At 35.8% G+C, this 24,473-nt stretch overlaps 1 protein-coding gene and 1 long non-coding RNA gene across 2 annotated transcripts; one reads left to right on the forward strand and one right to left on the reverse strand.

Annotated features, from left to right (window-relative positions):
- Window positions 1-287: 287 nt before the first annotated feature.
- LOC113688845 (large ribosomal subunit protein uL23-like) lies at window positions 288-836 on the reverse strand. Its single transcript, XM_027206655.2, has one exon. It carries the CDS (start codon window positions 747-749, stop codon window positions 288-290), a length of 462 nt encoding a protein of 153 aa, XP_027062456.2. The 5' UTR covers window positions 750-836.
- Window positions 837-4,430: 3,594 nt separating this feature from the next.
- Window positions 4,431-24,065, forward strand: LOC140021001 (uncharacterized). Its single transcript, XR_011824960.1, has 2 exons — window positions 4,431-4,476; window positions 23,689-24,065. It is a non-coding gene; the product is annotated as an uncharacterized lncRNA (long non-coding RNA).
- Window positions 24,066-24,473: the final 408 nt, after the last annotated feature.

Genomic DNA, 24,473 nt, shown 5'->3' on the forward strand with positions numbered 1-24,473 from the left:
TGGTGCATTAGTTTGGGGCTGATTTTGATTTTCTTTGGGGCTGATTTTGAATGTCCAGCTTTAATTATTGAGGTTCTTATTGGATAGCAAATTTTAGCTAAGCAACAGAACTACAAGAGATATAGTGAAATTGGGAAATGGCAAGGTTTAGTGAAATTTTGTCTGATGTTAAAAATTCCCCCTTGTGTTGAAATTTGGTATTTTTTTTTCACGACAAAACAGCCTAGCAAATTGTCACACTTAAAAGACAGTATCTTTGATCGGAACAAAACAATGACTAAATTCGTTTATATTATTCCAATCTTGTTTGCCACATCCAAAGCTTCATAGTCTGGAGTCAACGGAACATATGCTTTCTTTGTTCCATCAGGCCTGATCAAAGTGTTCACTTTCTTGGTCTGTATGTCGTACATCTTCTTCACTGCATCTTTGATTTTCTTCTTATCAGCACGGATGTCAACTATGAATACCATGGTATTGTTATCTTCAATCTTTTTCATGGCAGATTCAGTAGTCAAAGGATATTTGAGAATCTGATAATGGTCCAACTTATTCCTAGGAGAAGCACTGATGCGTGGGTACTTCGGGTTCCCATCCTTTTTCAATGTCTTAGGATGATGGAAGGCAACTTTGGTCCGGATCTTCTTGGCTTTCTTCTTAAAAGTTGTCCCAGATTTGACAAATTTGGCAACCTTGGCTGCCTGAGCCTTTGTATCAAGCTTTTTTGTGGTGTCAGCTTTAGGAGCCATTGCTGGAAACTGCCTTACAAATCCTTTACCTGAGGGGAGGAGCTGAGTGTTGCTGAAGCGGCTCTGTGTTGAAATTTGGGACTTGGATTTGTTTTGTAAAGCTACCTCGAGTTATATGTGAAATTTAGGCCAAATACCACTTATGAAACTATCTATAGGGTGTTGTTGAACTTCATTATGATATTTGAATGCTTATATGATATTTTGACATTTCGTAATGCAATGGATGCATTCATTTGCTAATTATAAATCATTGTCATTTTTTTTCCATTTATAGATATAATTGTTGTAGGAAAATTTTCAATTTTCATGGTGATAAAGAGTTATCATTGAATCAGAATTTTCCATTAATAATAATTTGTGGTCATAGAATTAAAAAGTGTTTAGTGACAACAAAAGTCGTCAGTAATTAGTCTATACCAATGACAATTACATATCACTTTTAGTGATGACATTTATTTGTATATCATTGACAAGATACTATGTCATCACTAAAATTACAATAATTATTGACGACATCAGTTGTCACAAAACAGTTCCATTCACTGACGACTTTTATTGGCGTCACTATATACTTTTACAGACGGGCCTTCAGTGACGACTCTGTGACAACTAGAAAGTTGTCAATAAAAGTTATCAGTGACGACTTTTTATTTTTTTGTGACAAAAATGGCTTGTCACTGAAGACCAAATTTCTTGTAGTGTTCTTCAATTCCTGTTAATGAAATTGACTTTATTATACCATAAAATTTTGAATTTCATGACAGGAATAAATTAAGAGTGGTGACGGCAAGATATCTTGGACTAATAAATGCATGTGAGGGAGAAGTGAATGGAGAATGCAAGTTATCGTTGACTTGTTTGGCACCATTTACTAGTCCATGGAAACCCGTAACTCGTGTGCCCAAGGATTACTCTATTTACGAGGGTTATCAGAACTCTATAGAGGATGAAACATTAAGACAAGCCGCAAGATTTTATCCTCCATGAACAAAACATGATAATGTCTAGCCAAAGACATTAAAGAAAGGCGCTCATTGGGAGGCAACCCAATTTCTTTTAGTTGTTTGTTCAATTTTGTTTGTTAGTTTAAATATGTTTTTTTTGGGTTTGACTGATTTCTGATTTCAATTTTCGTTTTTGATGATTCATAGGTATCTCTCTGACATGACGCGCCCGCGTCATGACGTATGAAGAGCTCACGGTCAGATTCGTCAGAAAGGGTTCTTACCCTCTTGACGTGCCCGCGTCAAGTAACCTGGAAAGCTCCAGATTCCGTGCCTTCATGACGTGTCCGCATCACGTTCGCGGGAAAGGTAAGTATTCTAAACTCAAGAATAGTTTTCGATTTCCTGTTAATCCCTAATTTTGAATTTCGAAAATAAGTTTTGTTATTACTAAAAAAAAAAAAGGGGAGTCTTCCTGTAAAAAAATTCTAAAAAGAAAAAAAATATAAAATGGAAAAGTTAAAAAAAAGAAAAGAAAAAAAACACAAATACTATTTTCTTTTTCTTTTTCTTTCTTCCCTATTCTTTCTTTTCTTTCTTTCTTTCTTCTTTTCCTTCTTTCTTTCTTCTTCTTTCTTTCTTTCTTCTCTTTTGTTTCTACCTCTTGCTCGACCGAAGCCCCTTCGCCCGCCATCCATCTTCCTCCTTCGGTCAACCGTACGCCAAAAGCCCGACCACTTGCACCACCACTCACCCTCCACGCACGACGAACAACGCCACAACAGGCCGCCGTCGATCTCCCTAATTGCGCGCCGCCAGCAAAGCCATCGCCGCTGCCTGCGATCTCGCCGTCGCTAGGCACACGGCTGCAGTGCATCACGCCCAAGCAGAGGGGCGCCGCCGTCCCTCACAGCCAAGCGACCGCAAGCCGCGTGCCACCACCTCTCTGTCTACTCACTGCCCACAGCCGCGCGACTCCAGCTCCAGCATCGCCGTACGCCAGAGCTCCGCCCGGCTCACTCTCTCTTCTCTCTTCTCGCGCCTCCACCAGCGATGACCAGTCTAACACAGCAGCCTCTTCTCAGGCGCACCACCCTTCCGTACTTGTCTCCTCCATTGCGACAGCTCACACGCCACCAGCCCAGCCACACATCTCCACCACAGCGCTGCCGTCGCCCCTTGCCGGTTCCATTACCCACTGCCACCAACGACATCGTTGGGCAGTGGGCAGGTATCTCTGAGTCCCTCTATTTCCGAGTTGCCCTTTAGTCTATTGCATTCTTAGTTATCAATTTTTGGGCTCCATTGAAGGTTTTGTGGTTCATTTGCTCCGTGAGACATTCCAGTAACCGATGTGAGCTTCCGCAGTGCTATTAAGTTGAATTGTTGATTTCTTGAATTGGAGACATTTGTTGATTTATTCGAACACTGGCACTGTACCTAGTCCTGTTGAGTAGAATTGACGCATTATTTGGGGGTGACTTGGGGAGTTACTTGTCAATTGATTTCCGTTTTAATTTCTGCTATTCTCCAGTACTGATTGGTGTGTTTGAATTTATCAAGTGATTTGGGCTAGCCATTTGATTTAATTTTCCCTATGCATTCACCAGTGGTATTGGCGATGGTGGTTGTTTAACATTTGTTAATCTTGTGTTATTGGTTGCCTAATTGATCGAGTTGTGACCACTGGGCATTTGTGATTGAGTTATTTCTGTCCAACTTCTGAACTGCTATTGCTGGAGTTGCCATTTCTTGGATCAATTGCTAATGTTAGCAGGTTGACACTTTGGATGCTGGAGTGAAGAATATTGACGCCAATGTGACCAATATTGCCCAGAAACTAGCGGCATTTATGCAGCACGTTGTCTTTCCTCCTCCTTTTGGGCCTCACTCGCCGATGTTTTGACAGTCTCAGGGAAGTACCGTTGCCCCTCTTCTTGCTATTACTGTTTATTCGTCACATTGAGGGCAATGTGTCATTTAGGTGTGGGGGGGGGAATCAGTTGTGGTTCTAGTTTTTAGTAGTTTTTAGTTTTTAGGAGTTTTTCCTTTACTTCTAGTTTGTTATTTGTCTATCTTTCGTTCAGTCTCTTTCTTTCTTTTTAGTGCTTAGCTCTCATGTGAATACCAAAGTTTGATGTTGGATTGTTGTCTTTAATTCTGCTATTGCCAAATTTTAATAATAAAAGGGTATCAAGTTAATGTGGTTGAATTCAAGAACATCTCTGTGGTAAATATCGACGACTGTGTGACTTTTATAATTTTTGGTTAACTTTCCTAGACATAGGGAATGACTGTTGGCATTTTCATGTGAATTGGTCCGGTTATTAACCTTAGTTGTTCATGTTTGAAAATGAGGCTAGCGGCTACAAATTTTCTTTTGATTTTTGTGTTATTTTGAACTGTTGGTGTTATTTGGCTGTGAATAAGAGTTGACTGTACTCTGCTAGTATTTACTACCGAATAATCGGGGATCTTCACCAAAAGTGTCGATTCTTGCGTCAAAAAGTAGTAATTGCTATAAGTGCGTGGTCACATGGCGATAGGAGCTGAGTAACCGGGCTCTTTCATCTGACAAATACCGGAGTTCGCTTCAAAAAGCTTCAATGGCCAGAGACTAAGTCTTGTGCTACTATTAAAAAAAAAGAAGAAAAAAAAGAAAAATAGAAAAACATGAAAAAAAAGTGAATGTTGTGTTAGTGTATAATAAAAGTCAGCTTGCCGATTTATGGATTTAATGTTGAGATTTTGGTTAATAGTTGGACCATTTGCTGATAAATGTTGTGTGTCATTCCTTTTTCTTAGATTAGTTAACCTGAAATTAGAGGAGTTTGTGGTTTAGAAGCTAACCAGAGTGATGTTTCTTGGACTTGACCATTGATGCTTGATTATTATTTTTCTTGGTATTTTGGCAATTTGGTGGATAGAGCAATAGCCACTATCAAATATTGGTGTTTGTTTGTTGTTCTCGTGCTTGAGGACAAGTATGGTTTAGGTGTGGGGGGAATTGATAGGTTGTAATTTTATCATTTATTTTTTATTAATTTTTCCTATTACCTGACCTGATGTGAATTAATTATTAGATTCTACTCACTTTTCGTAATTTAAATTTATTTCAGGGAGTAGAACAAACATATCACAATCAAGGCCAATTTGACAGTCATCGGGGAAGAATTCAAATGGAAGGCATTTAGGGGCATTTTTTGGGAATAAAAGGATGCGGCCCGTTTTCCTTTGATTCCTGGTGGGCCGCCGTACATGGGAGCCAAGCATTAGACTAGGCTAATAGATAAGAATTGGATTTTGCAGAGAAAGGGCACTACTGTTTTTCTTTTCGTCCCGTAGCTTAGCTTAAGAACTTTTCCTCCCTTTGGCTTTTGGGGAGTAACTCTTCCTACGCATGTCAGGAGAGTTTAGCCTTTGACTTTTCCTTTCATCTTTAGTTTCTTTTCTTTTTCGTAGGAGTAGACAAGGGATGAGTTAAATCTCTTGTCTAGCCAAGGAACAACGGAGGTTTTGGTTCGCCTAAAACTTGTGAGATCGATTTAATTTTATCTTTTCTTTTTATTCATTGGTATTCGCATATTCCTTACTTGCAATATTTATGATTATTTAATTAATTGATTGTCTTAGATCCGGATAATTAGTTAATTTGGTAATCTATTGTCAATTAGGGCATTGAATCCGTAATTGTTTAATTGCCTTGAAATAGTGACAACTGGCATGATTGGGTTTGTGTCGGGGGGATATGCGGGCTAATCTGAAATAACCCTGGTAGTGCGTTATTTGGTTAGAATAGGGCTCCTCTAATACGTAAGGCAATTGGGGAATTAAATCTTATGGGCGTACCTAGGATTATTTCTCAATTAAAACAGTAATTAACAGGCGTACCTTAATCACCGACATAGTAAGGAGGAGTTGACTGTCATCATCTGGTTGGCAGTTATAACCTATTTATTAATAAATAATTGGAATTGCCCTTATTTCGATGATCAATTAGGTGAACCATTGCTGAAATTATTCCTTGGCTAGATCCTTTGATTTTAGTAGATTGTTATTTAATTTCTAGTTGGCTATTTTATTTTTATTATTTTACTTTTAGTTGAATTGCTTAAATTGTCACTCCTGAGATAAAAACATCCCCCTTGTCACTGTGAATTTGAAAAGAAACAATTACTCCCAATCCCTATGGATTCGACCCTGCTCACCGCTATCTACAGAAATTACTTTTAGTTTGAGCAGGTTTTATTATTGCACAGGCTGACAACCTGTCAACTAAGTACATTGAAATTGAAATTGAATGGAGTAAGTACAGTTTACCAACTAGTGTTTCACGGAATTTCTACTTTGCTTATCATTCTTGTGTTTCGGACCAATACTGATAAGTGACTAATTTATGTAATAATTGTATGATATTTTATATTATTTTTAGTCATTTTGGGTATATTATTGGAAGAAAATGAATCATGTTGGCTATAATTGGTGAAAAATGCTTTTAAGTGGTTAAATGAGGTTTTTATCACTTTTTACTTGGATTTTGTGTATTTTGACAGTTTTGATATATTTTCGTATTTCGGCTATAACTTGAGATACAGTGATCGGATTGAGATGATTCTTGAACCAATTTGAAGATAAGAGATAGATCTACAACTTTGGTCAAGAAATCTGAATCCAGTTTGAAGGTTTTCCAAGTCAAAAAGCCAAATTACAGTAGCCAATTGCATTTGGTTGAAGCTGAAACAGGGCAATGAGCAGTCAAGGGTATTTTGGTCATTTATCAGCCCACACAAATCCAAATGAGGTGATTCTTGATACATTGGAAATCTAACTCATAGGGCTACAAATTTTATGTTTTGGTCAAGAGCTAAATCAGCTTTTATCATCAAGAAAAGTTCAATGGAATTTGATGCAAAATCGGAGCAGAGCTGGAAATTGAACCAGAAGTGACCAAATGGTCGCTGTAGCAATCCGGCTGGAATTGTGGCCGGATTGTGGTCAGAAAAGGCTGCTCTATACACGAAAAACTTAATTTCACTCCCACCAACTCACATGCGTTGCTAGACATGTGAGAAACATTCCCAGCTGTAAAAGGAAGGTGGAGGCCTCATTTCTTGACCAATTTTCATCATTAAATTGCCAAATTCATTGCAAGAGAAGGGAGATTGGAGACCTTAGAAGGAATATAGAGTAAGATACGGAAGAAAGCTTGGAGTGCAGAAATGTAACTCTTTCATCGTCCTAGTGTTAGTTTAGCTTAGTCTAGAGTAGTATAGATCATCCATTCTTGTATCTTGGCTAGATTAGGATGGAGATGAAGATGGAGGAGTTGAAGCTCAAGTGACATGGGTTATCTCTTCTCCAACTCTTTATCTTTTGTATCAGATTCTTAAGTTTGGTTAATATACAAGTTCTGGATTTTGTGTTTATTATGTGTTTTTAAAGTTTATACCTTGGGTTTGGTTGAACTTTCTATGATTGTTAGTGTTTATTATTTGGTTATTTGATTGCTATGATTTGAGCAAGTTATTTAGCACTTTGGGTCTTTAAATCATTATTAATCGGGTACCATTAATTGTGATTATCTAAGGTATTGTTTCTACAATCAAAATTGGGATTTAACACTGGTTCAAGAAGTGCTAAACATAGGGAGTACGCTCACGAAAGTAGAGGTGCACCTATGTGGTTTTAGTGATTGATTTCATGTAATTTCATTGAAGAAATAAACTTGTAGCTAATTTCATAGCCATGAGAATAGGTATGGATTAGTTATGAGTATAGTTGATTCACTACGAAAGTAGGTTTCACATGTTTAAGGAAATTACACTATAACTAGCCTAGATAGTAGTACTCAATTATCAAAATGTAGCACTTGCATGAGTAGTTTGGGATACCACAACCTAAGGAGCTTTCATTTGTTATTTTCTTGCATAAGTTCAGTAGATTTTACTTGTTATAATTTATTGATAGTCTAAATAATAGAGAAGTTTTAGTAATACCGGTAATTGTTCACTCTTTCTCGTGGGATCGACCCGATATATATCCTAAACTACTAGTTAACCTGTATACTTGCAGTGAGCGGGTATAATTCGATTTTTTAACTTGTACGTATGTAAAATACCCGTCAAATACCAAAGTTTCCATGTATGCTTATCTTGTATACCATTTATTTGCTTGTAATTCAATATGTTCTAATATTCATTAGGATACCAAAAAACTGCATAACTGAAGAGCTATAGGCCTTCATGGATTTTATGTGCTTTTTTCACACAATTTCTATCCCCTCCTTCGTTAAGTAGAAAGGTTAACTGGCAGAGGCTGAATTACACTAGGAAAGAATTGGTTGGTTTTCATTTAACTCTATGGGCTCTATTAACTACTGGAGCCGGCAAAGAGAAGAAAAAGAAAATATATGGGGACGTGTTTGAATGTAAAGTTTCTAAGAGTGCAAAGTGAAATGACTCAATTTTGAATGTCTATTACTCAGTAGGAGAAGCATAACTGAAGTGTTACCTGAGACAAAATCAAATCATTTGTATTATCTATAAGTTGTGCAGTCCGTAGTGTTTCAGTAGATGACACTTGAACTGAATATCCTTACTTTCTTTTGCACTGACTGTTTTTCTTTGTTCTGTAGGTGCAGCATACCATGGAAGGATATTCTTTCTTGATATAACTTTTTGTTGTGATCATCCATTCAAACAACCAAATGTTTGCTGATAGCTACAGGAAATACTAAAGATCACTAATTCCTTTTTCATTCTAATTTCATTTTCACTGCAAGCTGGAAGCAAGTGTTTCTGCATATGATGGCTAAGTTGAATGTCTTTTAAAACCATCTAATTTACCAAGGGACTGCTTTAGCTCTTGTATACAATCCACAGTCCAAGAATGGAGTAAAACGCCACTCTGTGTTTCTTTTCACCTTCATGCTTCAGATTGTTTGCATGATATGTTGGCCTCCAGGAAATTGTAGTCTTGTCATGATTTTGTTTGTTGATAGTGTCCAGCAATAAATGTTATTTCAGAATGAGGAAAGTTTGTTCAAGTTGTTTCAAAAGTTCTCGAGTATTTGTTCAAACCAAAACCTGATCCTGTCCAAATGCCACGAAGTTGTTCCCCTTTTCGATTGTTTGAACCTTCTATTAGTTTCACATGTGCTATCATTTTTATCCACAATCAAATTTTACATTTATAACATTCTAAATACCACACACGCGATTTTTCACAAATATACAAGTTGTAATTGAATATAGAATATTAAAGTTGATCCCACAGAAAAGATTGTCGATTACTAATGATTTTCGAACTTCTTTATTATTTAGACTACCACAAGTACAAGAAATTAATTCTACACTATAAACATGAGATAAAAGTAATACAAATCACAATAAAAAGCTTCTAGAAGTGTGGAATTCCCCACTACTCTTGCAAATGAAATCACTAGTTAAGTGAATGCTATTATTTTGACTAATTACAGTGTAATTTCCTAATGTATGTAAAATCTACTCTCATAATGAATTAACTAGACTTTTAGTCAATGTTTTGAAAACTGGACTGGACCGGCCGGTTCGACCGGTTGAACCGCGAACCGGCCATGGCACCGGTCCGGTTCTATGTCATAGTTGACTTCGCCAGAGAACCAGTCAAAAACCGGTCGAACCGTGAAAACTGCCGAACCGGATTGAACCGGTGGTTTTCCGGTTTTCAACTTACCCCTCTTTTTTTTTTTTTTTTTAAGTTTTGCAAAATGCAGCTATCAAGATTCGAACCCAAACCTTTGTAATAGAAGACTAATGTATTAACCATTGCACCATCAGATCTTATTACTTTTTTTTTATAACTTATTCATATAAAATAAACACTCATATTTCTTTTTTCTATTTTTCTTACAAAATCTCATTCTCTCATGACTCTTTCTTTTTAATTTTCAACTCTCTTTCTCTTTCTCTCTCTCTATCCTCTTTTTTTTTTATCACTCCCTTTTTAATTAAACCTCTTTATTTTTAATTTATTGATGTTTTCTTCCATCTTTTAATTTTGTTTTTGTCCGTTAAATTGAAAAAAGTTAAAAAAGAATTATTTTTCTTCAACCCAAATTATTTAATGCCACAACCACTCACTTTTATCTCATTTTTTGTTTCTTATCAAGTTTACATTTCTATTTTCGATTCTCTTGACTTCTTTCGAACTCCAAACTTTCTTTTTTAAATTGCAATCTCTAAATCCCAAAATGTAAATTAAAATTTAAGTTCACAATGTCTAAATTCTCATAGACGTGAATTTTGTATAATTTCAAAATATTGTGATAGTTTTGGGTTGGATTTAAATATAATTGAAATTGAGATGAAATTTATTTGTTTTAACTTATAATTTAAAAATTTTATTTTTAAAAATCCAACTTATTAAAAAATAGTAAACTTTTCATCAAATAAAGTATTAAATTAGTCCATTACATGTCTTATTTTGTGCATATATATATTTATATAAATTATTTTTAAAAAAATTCATTGAACCGGGGTTGAACCGGTCCAACCGGTTGAATCTCGACCCTTTCACTTCACCGGTTCAATTAACGGTCCGGTTTTAAAAACATTGCTTTTAGTTAAGTCATACCTACTCTTGTGGTTATGAAATCAACTACAAGTTTATTCTTTCTATGAAATTACATGAAATACGTCACTAAAGCCACATATATTTATCTTAAAAGTAGAATAAATTTGAGTTACTAATGGTATGAAACTTGTTACCTCTTGGATAAAATTAAAAAAATTCGAGACCTTTTAGGGCAATTTGCAATTTTAGACAAGATGTTGGAAAAATTTTGACAGAATTTTCCCTTATAAATGGACGACACTCCTTGCCAGCAAACCCAAATTTGAATAATTTTGAAGTACAATAGCATTTCCAAACACAAGTCCAATATTTGCAACCAACAAATCAATCACATGCATTTCATATAATCTCAATTCCCCCCCGACACACTTAACATGTATATCGTTCTCAATGTGTAAATAAAGAAAACTAAGATAAAGAAAGCAATACTCTCCTATTGATGTGATCGACGTATCATGAAGTGTCACAAATTGTTGTTCACTTATCTCCAAAACTTCATGAGTTCCATTTGATAACCATTAGTAATTAAACCTAAGAATTGAAAATGAGAAACAAAGGTGATAACAAAGGCATTAATAAACACAAAATGGTGATCCGTAACTTCATGCCTTTGTTTGATGATGTATCTATAGAAAATACATAAAAAACTACTCAAGATACAATGAAACATTTCACTTCACATATTTTTCACTCCTAAAATTCCACAAATTGCTAAATTCTTCACATATTCAAAATTTTTCATTCAATCATGCTCTATATGAAGATTAAGCAATGATCTTCCATTTAAATGCATCATATTCCTTTAACTAGATAAACTAGCCATTCTCTAAAGTTTACAAATTTAAATTTGTTAAAATGTCACCATATAATAAATGTAGACATGTAACTATCATAAATAAGTCACATTTTAACAATTTGAACTATCCAATAATACTTAACAACATTCTAGGAGTAATGACCGCAATCATATAATAGAAATATGCATAAATTAAAACATTGCATAGATCATTACATTCCCACATTTGATTATTTAAACATGGTTAAAAATGTTAAATAAGCATAACAGAACTTATATACATCAACAAATAACATCACAAATTCACCATTTAAAGTGTGTCATTAAACTCATAAGATATGCAAAATAAAACACCAAGTTAAATTCAAGAAATTTATCTCAAATTGGTAGAGTGATGTTTGGCGATACAAATGATGCAAAAGTCCTATGATAATCACCTCAATTGAGCTCCAATTGATGGATTTAAAAAGGAAGAACCCTAACCTTCATCCTTTTTAAAATTGAATTTTGAGTTGTTTTTCTTGGATTTCAATTCGTTAAAAAGGCTCTATGAAGGTCAAATAATGTTTGTTGGATGATTTCTTGCAAGGAAAAGATGTTAAAATAAGAATTAGTGAAGTGTGTAAGGAAATACATGAGGTGAAAGAGAAGAAATGAAATGGAGCAGGGAAGTCACGTTTCTACTCTTTAAAATTACAAAAAAAATGCGAGTTGAGGAATATGTGGCTTGAAGTTGCATTTTCTTCTTTAAAATCACAGAAATGAATACGCAGCTTCATGGAATACACGACCTTAAGTCGCGTATTGATGCCCGTGTATTCTACTTTGATCATGCAAAAGTCAATACGTGAGTTTTTGAATACGTGCCATACAGTTGCGTTTTCCTGACCTCGCATTTTCTTCTACAAATTTTTGCGAAAATTTAACTTTCTAAAATTATACATGGTACCCCAATTGCTCAAAATGCATGTTAGATCATTTTTTTGTCAAAATAATCAATACATGCACATATAAAATGATGAAAACATACATTTATATTCTCTTTAACGAATCAAAAATAACAATTACTCAAGTTAAGGGGTTGAGTTCCTTAATCAAATGTTTTTTTTTTCACCTCATTTGGCCACCTTTGTTTCTATTTTCCAAACCTACAAAACAAAATAACAAAATAACTTAAACACAAACTTTAAACATAAAATCACACTTTATTAACATAAATAACCAAGATATTGGGTTGCCTCCCAATTAGCGCTTTTGTTTATAGTCGTTGACTCGACTATCTAATCTTATTTTTTAAGGAGATTTTGTCAATGAATAATCCATCATTTTAGAATATGGTGGATCAATAAATAGTGGTTTGATAGTAAAAGTCACATAATCAAATGATATGAGAGGTAGAAGAGACTTCTCTATCTCAAGCATTTTATAGATATTATTTTGAATGTGTATCACTTGAGAACTTACTAAAGGAGATGCTAGGGGTTAACAATAAGTCATTAAGGTTCACCTCTTGAGATTCAAGATTAGTTCCAAAGGTACTATTATATGAAATGGACTCTTTTTCATTGAAACACGAATTAAATGCATCATTTTCATCAAAATGCAACACATTTGTACATACAACATGTCACTATTCATGCTAGGATCATTTTGTATATGATTGGAAGAAATGACTTCATATAAAATATGTAAATGACCTTGTATTCTACCAAAGTGAGAAACTAATTCATCTAACCTTTTCTCAACCCTATCAAAACGGTCAGAAGTCGCGTTAACTAGTTTTTTTATAGCTAATTCCCAAGATGGTTTAGATTCATATTAGACACATTTGGATTGGTAATCATATAAACATGGAGAAGCATTATATGCACACTGATTATCCCAACCGTAAGCATAATAATTTTTTCAATTAGGATCATATTGATCAAAATAAGAATTGCAATGCTCAAATTCATCATAATAATTCACATTTTGTACTTGCCTACATGTATAAGTAGTATGATAACTTTCACACAAGTCACAAATCATATGATAAGAATTAAAAGTATTAACATTCCTTTTTTGTTCAAGTATATTCGTATTGTATCTAATTGAACTTTTAACATTATATAATCAAGTTTAACCTTTAAACTTCCTAAATCATCTTGAAAAGACGTACCTTCAAACATATTTTGGCTACCTCTATTTAAGGAGTTTTGTACTTGGTAACAATCCATTGTCAATCTTTCACTTCTCAAGTATTGTCTGCCCATGTTTCCTATTCTCCTTGAGTCTCTAAACATGTTTTCAAAGTAAGTCAAAAACACATTTAGTCAAGAAGGATGGATGACTAGACACATATAAAAATAAGATACTAAATCCAAAATAAAAGACTCATCGATACACTAAACATAACAAAAAAGACACTGGATACAATAAAACAAGAAAAACAAGTAAAAATGTCTAAACTAATAAAGTTGTTCTTAACACCGATATTGACAAAATCTTTCCCGACAACGGCATCAAAAACTTGATGAGCGCGGGGATATACATACAACAATTAGTTTATCCATAGTCAAATTTTACATTTATAATCTCCTAAATACTTCACATGTGATTTTTTGCAAATACAAGTCATAATTAAGTATAGAATATTAAGGGTCGATCCCACAGAGAAAATTGTTAATTACCGATGATTTTTGAATTTTTTTATTATTTAAACTATCACAAGTGCAACAAATTAACTCTATACTATAAACATGAGATAAAAGTAATAAAAATAACAATAGAAAACTCCTAAAGGGGAATTCCTCACTTCTCTTGCAACTGAAATTACCGGTTAAGTGAATGCTATTATTTTGACTAACTATGGCATAATTTTCTAATGTATGTGAAACTTATTCTAGTAGTGAATCAACTATACTTGTAGTTAAGACATACTTACTCTTGTAGTTATGAAATCAACTAGAAACTCATTCCTTCTATGAAATTACATGAAATAAGTCACTAAAATTACATATATTTATCTCAGCAGTAGAAAGAATTTGAGTTATTAATGGTATGAAACTTGTTATCTCTTGGATAAAATTGAAAAAATTTGAAACTTTTTGGAGCAATTTTGGACAAGATGTTGAAAAAATTTTAGCAGAGTTTTCTCTTATAAATGGATGAAACTCTCTGCCAGCAAACCCAAATTTGAATAATTTCAAAGCACAATAACATTTCTAAGCACAAGTCCAATATTTGCAACCAACAAGTCAATCGCATGCATTTCATATAATCTCAATTCTCTAGGATTCACCAAAGAAATATCCGCATGACCTTCTTGGACGATAATATAGTGGTATTTTAAGCATAGTTATAAAACACGGCCCGGCTCGGCGGTCGAACCGGCCAACCCGGTGTACCCGCCAGTAGACCGGGCCAGGTCTCTAATTAGATCGGTTAAGCACTGGAACCGTGGACTAGTCAACGACCTAGTGGTTCAACCGGATTAAACCGGAAACCCGGTCGGTTTTGTGAAGAAACCGGTTTTGAGGAAAAAATTTTACAAAATTGTTGGTTGGATTCGAACCTATGACCTTAGGCAAGGTTTATAACAAGCTCACCACCAAGCTATTTCGCTACATGTTAATTAGTTATCATTCTTACACTATATGAACGTTTTATCAATTTTATCTTTATTCTTTTTTTATTTCTCCAAAACAAATTTATTTGGAATCTTTTAATACAAACTTATGACCCTATAAATTATAAAATAGATTTCAAAAATAACATATTACATAATTTATTTTAAAGACAAATATTGTTTTTAATAATTTTTTGCACTTAAAATTTGTAAGTAACCTAGATAATTACACTAAACATAGATAAAATTTTACACTTGAAATTTGGTGGATCACTAATTAAATTTAAACCACTCACCCACCGGTTGAACCAGTAACCCGTTGACCCACCTCTTTCGCCGGTCTCCTTTCCGGGCCGGATTTAATAACTATGATTTTAAGTGTGGGGGAGGAAATGTATGGTACTTGTAATACTTTTATTTTTATTGTTTGGATTTGAGATTTGAAATATGAATTGCACTTGAATGTTGTCAATCTTGGATTCGCTGACAGGAAGTTTCGTCCCGTTTTAAGAATAAACTCTGCCAAAATTTTTTCAACATCTTGTCCAAAATTATAAAATTGCCCTAAAAGATTTCAAATTTTTTCAATTTTATCTAAGGGATAACAAGTTTCATACCATCAGTAACTCAAATTTCTTCTACTTTTGAGATAAATATATGTGGTTTAAAAACTTCTTTTCTCATTTAACTTAGAAATGGCTATTATGTATTGATAGGGTGTTAATTGTTGGTATTTTTATTATTAATTTTCCCTTCTATCCCTGACAAATATTGTGTTAATTGCTGATATTTACTCATATTTGGTATCGGGACTTAATTTCAGGAATGAAGCAGAAAACTACCAAAAAGGAGGGACTTTATGGAGAATATGGAGACTTCTAAGGGCTTCAATCCTTAGGCCTTGGATTGGTGGGGACCACAAAGCTATAAGTCATTTGGGCTCTTAAAAGAAAGGAACGTAGAGAGACTTGGAAGAAGAAGTAATTTTGGAGACTTTGTCCACATGTGTGGGGACCACCGGAGAGAGCTTTGAGTCATCTTACTTTTGGCTTTTTAAGGAGAGGACGTACAGAAGCAAAAGGAGACCTCTAGTTTAGCTTTTAGTTTAGTTCTAGTTTCCTTTCTCTGGACTGGCCTCTGACACACGCCAGGTGTTCGATAATATTCCCCAATGGGAAAAACATCTTTTATTCCTTGCTTTCTAGTAAAAACGCAATGCCTTTGCAATCCAGTACTTTTGGCTGCAATTCAACTATGAGGAGTGGCTAATTTCTTCATCTAGTCAGAGGTTAAATTGAAGCTTTGGTTCGACAAAACTGTGAGATCGAATTGATTTCCCTACGTTCTTTAATTTGCAAGTATTTATATATTTCCTGTTCACTTATGCATATGATTATTTCTTGCAATTAAATACTTGATCACTGTTTAATTGTGTGAGTAATTAACAGCCATCTAAGAGTGCTCAATCCGTAATTGTTGGGTAATTTTAGTGCATGTGGCAAGTGATATGATTCAATTGTAGTAGAAACTTTTGAGTCGTTGTTGCGGAAATATATGATATAGCCTAAATAAACCGAGCGTGTGTGTTTGTTGGTTATAATTGGTGGCCAGTCTAATGATTAATGCTGTCAATAGGTTAAATCCTAAGAGCGTGTTTAGGACTGCTTAATTGGCTAGGGCAATAACTACAGAGCTTGTTGTGGTTATCGAATCAGGAAGGTTAGGCAGGTTGTCAGAGCTTGTTGACAACCATAACCAGTTTATTTGTAAATGAAAGATTTTATCTCTGCATCTGTGATCAGTGATTCGAACCATAAGTGGAGATTATACCTTTGACTAGAGATTTTCCTTCCGTCAATTTACTTTATATTTTTAATTTGAGCAATTAAATTAGACAGTTCCATATCAACTCCCCCCATTTTTATTTAATGTTACATTCATTCAAAATAAATTTCCAAGTCCCTGTGGATTCGACCCTGCTCGCTGCTATATTCGAATTTTGTCTTTCACGTAATTAATATACTTTGGTATATCGGATCAAACAAACTCTGGCACCAGGGTGAAGCTAGTAACCCATTGCACAGCCTAAGTCCCTGCTCCAGTACCATAGTGGATTTAATTCGTGACTTAAGAGTAGGAATTTTATTTTTGCTGGTTTGAAACCCAACAAATTTTGGCGCCGTTGCCGGGGACTTGGTGTCAAAATAAATTTATTTTCTTTGAATTTTATTTTCTTTGTTTATTTTTATTTTTTTATTTTTATTTTTATTGTTACTGGTTTATGCCTAGATCTTCTCGTACAGGTGAACTGCAATATAATCCTGAGATAGAGAAGACTGCTCGTGCATTGAGAAAAGCAACAAGAGAACGAGCAGAGGCATCCTCCTCATCTACTGGACATAATTCAGTAGTAGATTTTGTGGATTCATTTATTGAGACGGAAGAGATAAATAGCACCATGGCTAATGAACGGACATTGAGAGAATTGGCTGCACCAGATTTAAATCAACAGCCCCTATGCATTACTTATCCTACATTAGAGGTTGCATTTGAGTTAAAATCTGGACTAATCCATTTACTTCCTTCTTTTCATGGCTTACCAGGTGAAGATCCCCACAAGCATCTCAAAGAATTCCATGTGGTTTGCTCGACAATGAAACCCCAGGGAGTCACAGAGGAGCAAATTAAATTAAGAGCCTTTCCATTTTCCTTAGCCGATAAAGCTAAGGATTGGCTCTATTATCTACCCTCTGGGTCAATATCCACATGGACAGACATGAAGAAGCATTTTCTAGAAAAATTCTTTCCTGCATCCCGAGCTGCAAGCATTAGGAAAGACATCTGTGGAATTCGACAATTCAATGGAGAGACTCTACATGAATATTGGGAAAGATTCAAGCAACTATGTGCTAGTTGTCCTCATCATCAAATTCCTGACCAACTCCTCATCCAGTATTTTTATGAGGGTCTGTCTCAAACTGACAGAAGAATTATTGATGCTGCCAGTGGGGGCTCCTTAGTGAATAAAACACCCACGGAGGCAAGAAATTTGATATCGAGTATGGCTGCAAATGCTTAACAATTTGGAGACAGGCAGGATAACACGACTCGTAGAGTCAATGAGGTAAGTAATTCTTCAATAGAGCAAAGATTAGATTGTCTAACTTCTTTGGTTGAAAAGTTAGCTATAGGACAAATGCAGCAATTGAAAACATGTGGAATCTGCTATGGTTCGAGTCATCCAACAGATATGTGCCCCACACTCCAAGATGATTCGACTGAGCAGGCTAATGCAGTTGGATTTCCAGGACCACCTCAGAGACGGTATGATCCCTATGCAAACACCTATAATCCAGGATGGAGGGATCATCCTAATTTTAATTATGCAGTAAGGCCACCAGGATTTCCACATCAGTAACAATATCAACCTAGACCTCAACTTTCACAGCAACAACCTGCTCCTAAATCAGGTATGTCACTTGAGGATACTGTGAAATCTTTGGCTACTAACACTCAACAATTTCAACAGGAGACGAAAACTAGCATTCATAATTTGGAGAATCAAATGAGCCAGTTAGCTTCCACAGTCAATAGATTGGAGTCCCAATTATCTGGAAAGCTACCTTCGCAGACAATTGTCAACCCCAAGCAAAATGCTAGTGCCATCACATTAAGAAGTGGCAAAGAGTTGCCTGAGCCGAGCAAGAAAATTTCTGAACAAGCAATCGAGGAAGAGCTCGAAAAAGAGGGGAATGTGTCTCAACCTAGAGCCTTGGAACAACCAGATTTTGGAGAAAAATCAACACAAGTGGTTACACCTCCGCCTCCATTTCCTAGTCGACTGGCAAAGTCCAAAAAGCAAGAGCACGAACAGGAGATTTTGGACACTTTTCGAAAAGTTGAGGTAAATATCCCTCTTTTAGATGCAATTAAGCAAATTCCTAGATATGCTAAATTTTTGAAGGAGTTATGCACTGGTAAGAAAAAGTTGAAAGGAAACGAGAAAGTGCATATGGGAGAAAATGTTTCGGCAGTTTTGCAGAAAAAATTGCCTCCTAAATGCAAGGACCCAGGTATGTTTACTGTCCCTTGCAAAATAGGTAATATTAAAATTGAAAAAGCTATGTTGGATTTGGGTGCTTCGATAAATGTTATGCCTCGTTCTATTTATAATTTGATGAACATTGGGCCTTTAAAAGAGACGGGCGTAATAATTCAACTGGCTGATCGATCAAATGCCTATCCTGATGGAGTTTTGGAGGATATTTTAGTGCAAATTGATAATTTGATTTTTCCTGCAGATTTTTATGTGCTTGATATGGAGGATGATAATTCTAATTCATCTCCAATACTGTTAGGGAGACCATTTTTGAAAACTGCTAGAACAAAAATTGATGTTTTCACTGGCACATTGACTATGGAATTTGATGGTGATGTTATTAAATTTAATATTTATGATGCCATGAAATATCCTGGTGAATCTCATTCAATTTTTGTTATAGATGTAATTGATTCTTTGGCGCAGCAAAATTTTGAATTTAATAATGACGATGCGTTGAAGGTTGCTATTTCTACTGGTCTCTGTCAGGAAAATTTGCAAAAGATAAAAGGGAAGTTTGTTTTTCCTTTTGAATTGCAGGAAGTTATTTTTGAATTGAATTCTCTTTGTCCAGAATTTTCCAATGTGTCTTACTTGGAATTACCTCTGTCTCATTCACAGCTTTTGCCATCTATTGTGCAAGCCCCGAAGGTGGAATTAAAGCAGTTACCGGATAATTTAAAGTATGCATTCTTGGGAGATGGAGATACACTCCCAGTAATAATTTCCAGTAAATTGACTGCTTTAGAGGAAGAAAAACTAATTCGGGTGTTGAAGGACCACAAGGAGGCAATAGGATGGACAGTGGCTGACATAAAAGGATTAAGTCCAGCCACTTGCATGCATCGCATCTTGTTAGAAGGTGGTGCTAAGCCTTCGAGAGAGGCTCAACGGAGATTGAACCCACCAATGATGGAGGTAGTGAAGAAAGAAGTTTTAAAACTTCTTGACACAGGTATAATCTATCCCATTTCGGATAGTAAGTGGGTAAGTCCTGTTCAAGTAGTTCCTAAAAAGACAGGAATTACTGTTATTGAAAATCCTAAAGGTGAGTTAGTGCCCACTCGAGTTCAAAATGGGTGGAGAGTTTGTACCGATTTTAGAAAATTAAATGCATTAACTCGTAAAGATCATTTTCCATTGCCTTTTATTGATCAGATGTTGGAAAGGTTGGCAGGAAAATCTCATTATTGCTGTCTTGATGGTTTTTCAGGTTTTCTACAAATTCCAGTGGCGCCTGAAGATCAAGAGAAAACCACATTTACTTGCCCTTTTGGTACATTTGCCTATAGACGAATGCCTTTTGGTCTTTGTAATGCGCCTGCTACATTCCAAAGGTGTATGGTTAGTATATTTTCTGATTATGTGGAGAATATCATAGAAGTGTTTATGGATGATTTTACTGTCTATGGTAATTCTTTTGATGAATGTTTAACTAACCTCACTAAAATTCTTAAAAGGTGCATTGAGACTAATCTTGTTTTAAATTATGAGAAATGCCATTTTATGGTGGATCAAGGCATAATTTTAGGCCATGTGGTATCTGCAAAAGGAATTGAGGTAGATAAGGCTAAGGTAGAAATTATCAAATGTTTACCTTACCCTGCAAGTGTGCGGGAAGTTCGCTCTTTTCTTGGCCATGCAGGTTTTTATAGGCGTTTCATCAAAGATTTTTCAAAGATATCCCATCCTCTATGCAAATTACTTCAAAAGGATGTGGTATTTCATTTTGATGATAATTGCAAGAGTGCATTTGACACGCTCAAGGGATCATTGACTTCAGCACCAGTGGTTCGACCACCAAACTGGAGTCTTCCTTTCGAGATAATGTGTGATGCCAGCAATTTTGCTGTTGGTGCAGTACTTGGCCAGAAGGAGGGCAGAGCTTCTTATGTCATTTATTATGCCTCGAGAACCTTGGATGGTGCCCAGTGCAATTATTCGACTACGGAAAAGGAGCTTTTAGCTATTGTTTTTGCTTTAGAAAAATTCCGTTCTTATTTACTTGGCACTAAAGTCATTATTTATTCTGACCATGCAGCTTTGAAATATTTGCTCAACAAGAAAGAGGCCAAACCACGACTTATAAGGTGGATTCTCCTACTCCAAGAATTTAATTTGAAAATTAAAGACAAAAGGGGTGCCGAAAATATGGTTGCTGATCATCTCAGTCGTTTGATCAATAGTGAAGGACCTGCTCCCTTGAAGGATAATTTTCCAGATGAGCATCTTTTTGTAGTTCAAAAGACAACTCCCTGGTATGCTGATTTAGTGAATTATCTGGTTACTAGAACGCTACCTAATGATTTGTCTAGAGCTCAAAAGGAAAAAATTAAAAGTGATGTTAAATATTATGTGTGGGATGAACCATACTTGTGGAAATATTGTTCTGATCAAATTATTCGCAGGTGTGTGTCTAAAGAAGAGGTTCCATCGATTTTATCTTTCTGTCACTCATATGCGTGTGGTGGACATTTTGGCCCTAAGCGAACTGCAAGAAAGGTTTTAGAGTGTGGTTTATTTTGGCCAACTTTGTTTAGTGATGCATACTTATTTTGTAAATCATGTGCAAATTGTCAAAAGACAGGTAATTTAAGCCATAGAGATCAAATGCCTCTTACTCCTATACTGGTTTGTGAAATTTTTGATATATGGGGTATAGATTTTATGGGTCCATTTCCTTCCTCTTTTGGTAATATGTATATATTACTTGCAGTTGATTATGTCTCAAAGTGGATAGAGGCTAAGGCAACTAGGACTGACAATGCTAAGGTTGTAGTTGATTTTATTAAATCTCATATTTTTGTCAGGTATGGCACGCCAAGAGCAATTATCAGTGACCGAGGGACACACTTCTGCAATCGAGTAATGGAAGCATTGTTGAAGAAATATGGCGTCACTCACCGGGTTTCTACGTCCTATCATCCGCAGACTAGTGGTCAAGCAGAAATCTCCAATAAAGAAATCAAGTCGATACTTGAAAAGACGGTGAATCCCAATAGAAAGGATTGGAGTTTGCGCTTAGATGATGCACTTTGGGCTTACCGTACAGCTTTTAAGACCCCCATAGGTATGTCTCCTTACCGATTAATTTTTGGCAAACCTTGTCATCTACCTGTAGAATTGGAACATAGGGCATATTGGGCAGTTAAAAATTATAATATGCGGATGGATGAATCTGGAGAACACAGGAAGTTGCAATTGCAAGAGTTGGAGGAAATCCGAAATGATGCATATGAGAGTTCTTGCATTTATAAGGAGAAGACAAAAGCATTTCATGATAAAGCAATTTCAAGGAAAATTTTTTGTATTGGTCAAAAAGTACTTCTTTTTCACTCTAGACTTAAACTTTTTCCTGGTAAATTGCGTTCTCGTTGGATTGGACCTTTTATTGTGACTAATGTGTTTCCTCATGGTGCAGTAGAAATTCAAAGTCTTCACACTGACAAGATTTTTAAGGTTAATGGTCATCGTCTCAAACCTTTTTACGAAGGATTTCAAGTTAATAATGTTGAGGAGGTGACCCTTGCAGTGCCTGAACTCTCTGATTGAAGCATTATTTTGTCTAGCCAAAGACATTAAAGAAAGGCGCTTTTGGGAGGCAACCCAATTGTTCATTTTAATTGTTTGTTCAATTCCGTGTGGTAGTTTAGAGGTGTTCTCCTTGAATTCGACTAATTTTGGGTTTCAGTTTTCGTTTTTGCCGATTTATAGGTGCCCTTCAGTTTTGACGTGCCCGCGTGATGGCATGCAGGAAGCTCACAATCAGAATCGTCCGAAAGCCACCGTGATACGCGACTAGAAAACGCGAGTTGAAGGCGCGTTTTCAATCGCGTTTTCATTCCTGCAAGATTTGTGAAGGAAACGCGACTTATAAAACGCGAGTTGAAGGCGCGTTTTCAATCGCGTTTCAACTCGCGTTTTATGTGTCCCAACAAAGGCTTCAGAAACGCGATTTCAGCTCATTTCTTCCTCTCTTCTTAGTTTTCCAGGTTCAGACTTTGGAGGCTCGCATGGTCAACGTCGATGCCAATGTCGCCGTCATGGCACAGGATTTGGCGCAGTTTCTGTTTCTTACAGGCTTTGCACCTCCGTTTCCACCTCGCCCTTCACTATGCCCCGATTTCAGGGAAGTGTGGTTGCTTTCCCTCTCACTTTTGCTTCACTTTTGCTTTTTATTTGTCACATTGAGGACAATGTAGGATTTAGGTGTGGGGGGAGCAGTTATGGTGCTAGTGTCTTTCATTCATTTTCTTTTTCTTCTTTTTAGTGATTAGCTCGTATGTGATGCCAAGTTTGATGTTGGATTGTTGCCTCTATTTCTGCTATTGCCAAGTTTTAATAATAAAAGGGTACCAAGTTAATGTGGTTGAATCCAAAAACATCTCTTTGGTGAATATCAATGATTGTTTTACTTTTATAATTTTTGGTTAACTTTCCTAGGCATAGGGAATGATTATTGGCATTTTCGTGTGAATTGGTCCGGTTATTAACTTTAGTTCTCCATGTTTGAAAATGAGGCTAGCTGATGCAAGTTTTCTTTTGGTTTTTGTGTTATATTGAGTTTTTGTGATTTTTAACTATGAATAAACTTGACTGTACTCCGCTATTAGTTACTACTGAGTAACCGGGGATCTGCACCTAAAAGTGTTGATTCTCGCGTCAAAAGGTAGTAACTTCTATGAGTACGTGGTCACGTGGCGATAGAAGCTGAGTAACCGGGCTCCTTCATCTGGCCAATGTTGGAGTTCGCGTCAAAAGGCTCAAATGGCTAGCGACTAAGTCTTTTGTTACTATTGAAAGAAAAAAAAAAAAGAATCCAAAAAAAAAAAAAAAAAAAAAAGAGAAAAGTAGAAAAAATGTGAAAAAAAGTGAAGGTTGTGTTAGTGTGTAATAAAAGTCAGCTTGCCGAATTATGGATTTAATGTTGAGATTTTGGTTAATAGTTGGACCATTTGCTGATAACTGTTGTGTGTCATTCCTTTTTCTTAGATTAGTTAACCTGGAATTAGAGGCATTTGTGGTTTAGAAGCTAACCGGAGTGATGTTTCTTGGACTTGACCATTGATGCTTGAATATTATTTTTCTTGGTATCTTGGCAATTTGTTGGATAGAGCAATAGCCACTATCAAATATTGGTGTTTGTTTCTTGTTCTCATGCTTGAGGACAAGCATGGTTTAGGTGTGGGGGGAATTGATAGGGTGTTAATTGTTGGTATTTTTATTATTAATTTTCCCTTCTATCCCTGACAAATATTGTGTTAATTGCTGATATTTACTCATATTTGGTATCGGGACTTAATTTCAGGAATGAAGCAGAAAACTACCAAAAAGGAGGGACTTTATGGAGAATATGGAGACTTCTAAGGGATTCAATCCTTAGGCCTTGGATTGGTGGGGACCACAAAGCTATAAGTCATTTGGGCTCTTAAAAGAAAGGAACGTAGAGAGACTTGGAAGAAGAAATAATTTTGGAGACTTTGTCCACATGTGTGGGGACCACCGGAGAGAGCTTTGAGTCATCTTACTTTTGGCTTTTTAAGGAGAGGACGTACAGAAGCAAAAGGAGACCTCTAGTTTAGCTTTTAGTTTAGTTCTAGTTTCCTTTCTCTGGACTGGCCTCTGACACACGCCAGGTGTTCGATAATATTCCCCAACGGGA

The sequence above is a fragment of the Coffea arabica genome, chromosome 1e (genome assembly GCF_036785885.1).
Source record: "Coffea arabica cultivar ET-39 chromosome 1e, Coffea Arabica ET-39 HiFi, whole genome shotgun sequence".
Classification (NCBI taxonomy): Eukaryota; Viridiplantae; Streptophyta; class Magnoliopsida; order Gentianales; family Rubiaceae; genus Coffea; species Coffea arabica.

Bases quoted from the DNA above. Each gene is read 5' to 3' on its own strand.
- LOC113688845 (XM_027206655.2), bottom strand. From the start codon at position 749: ATGGCTCCTAAAGCTGACACCACAAAAAAGCTTGATACAAAGGCTCAG.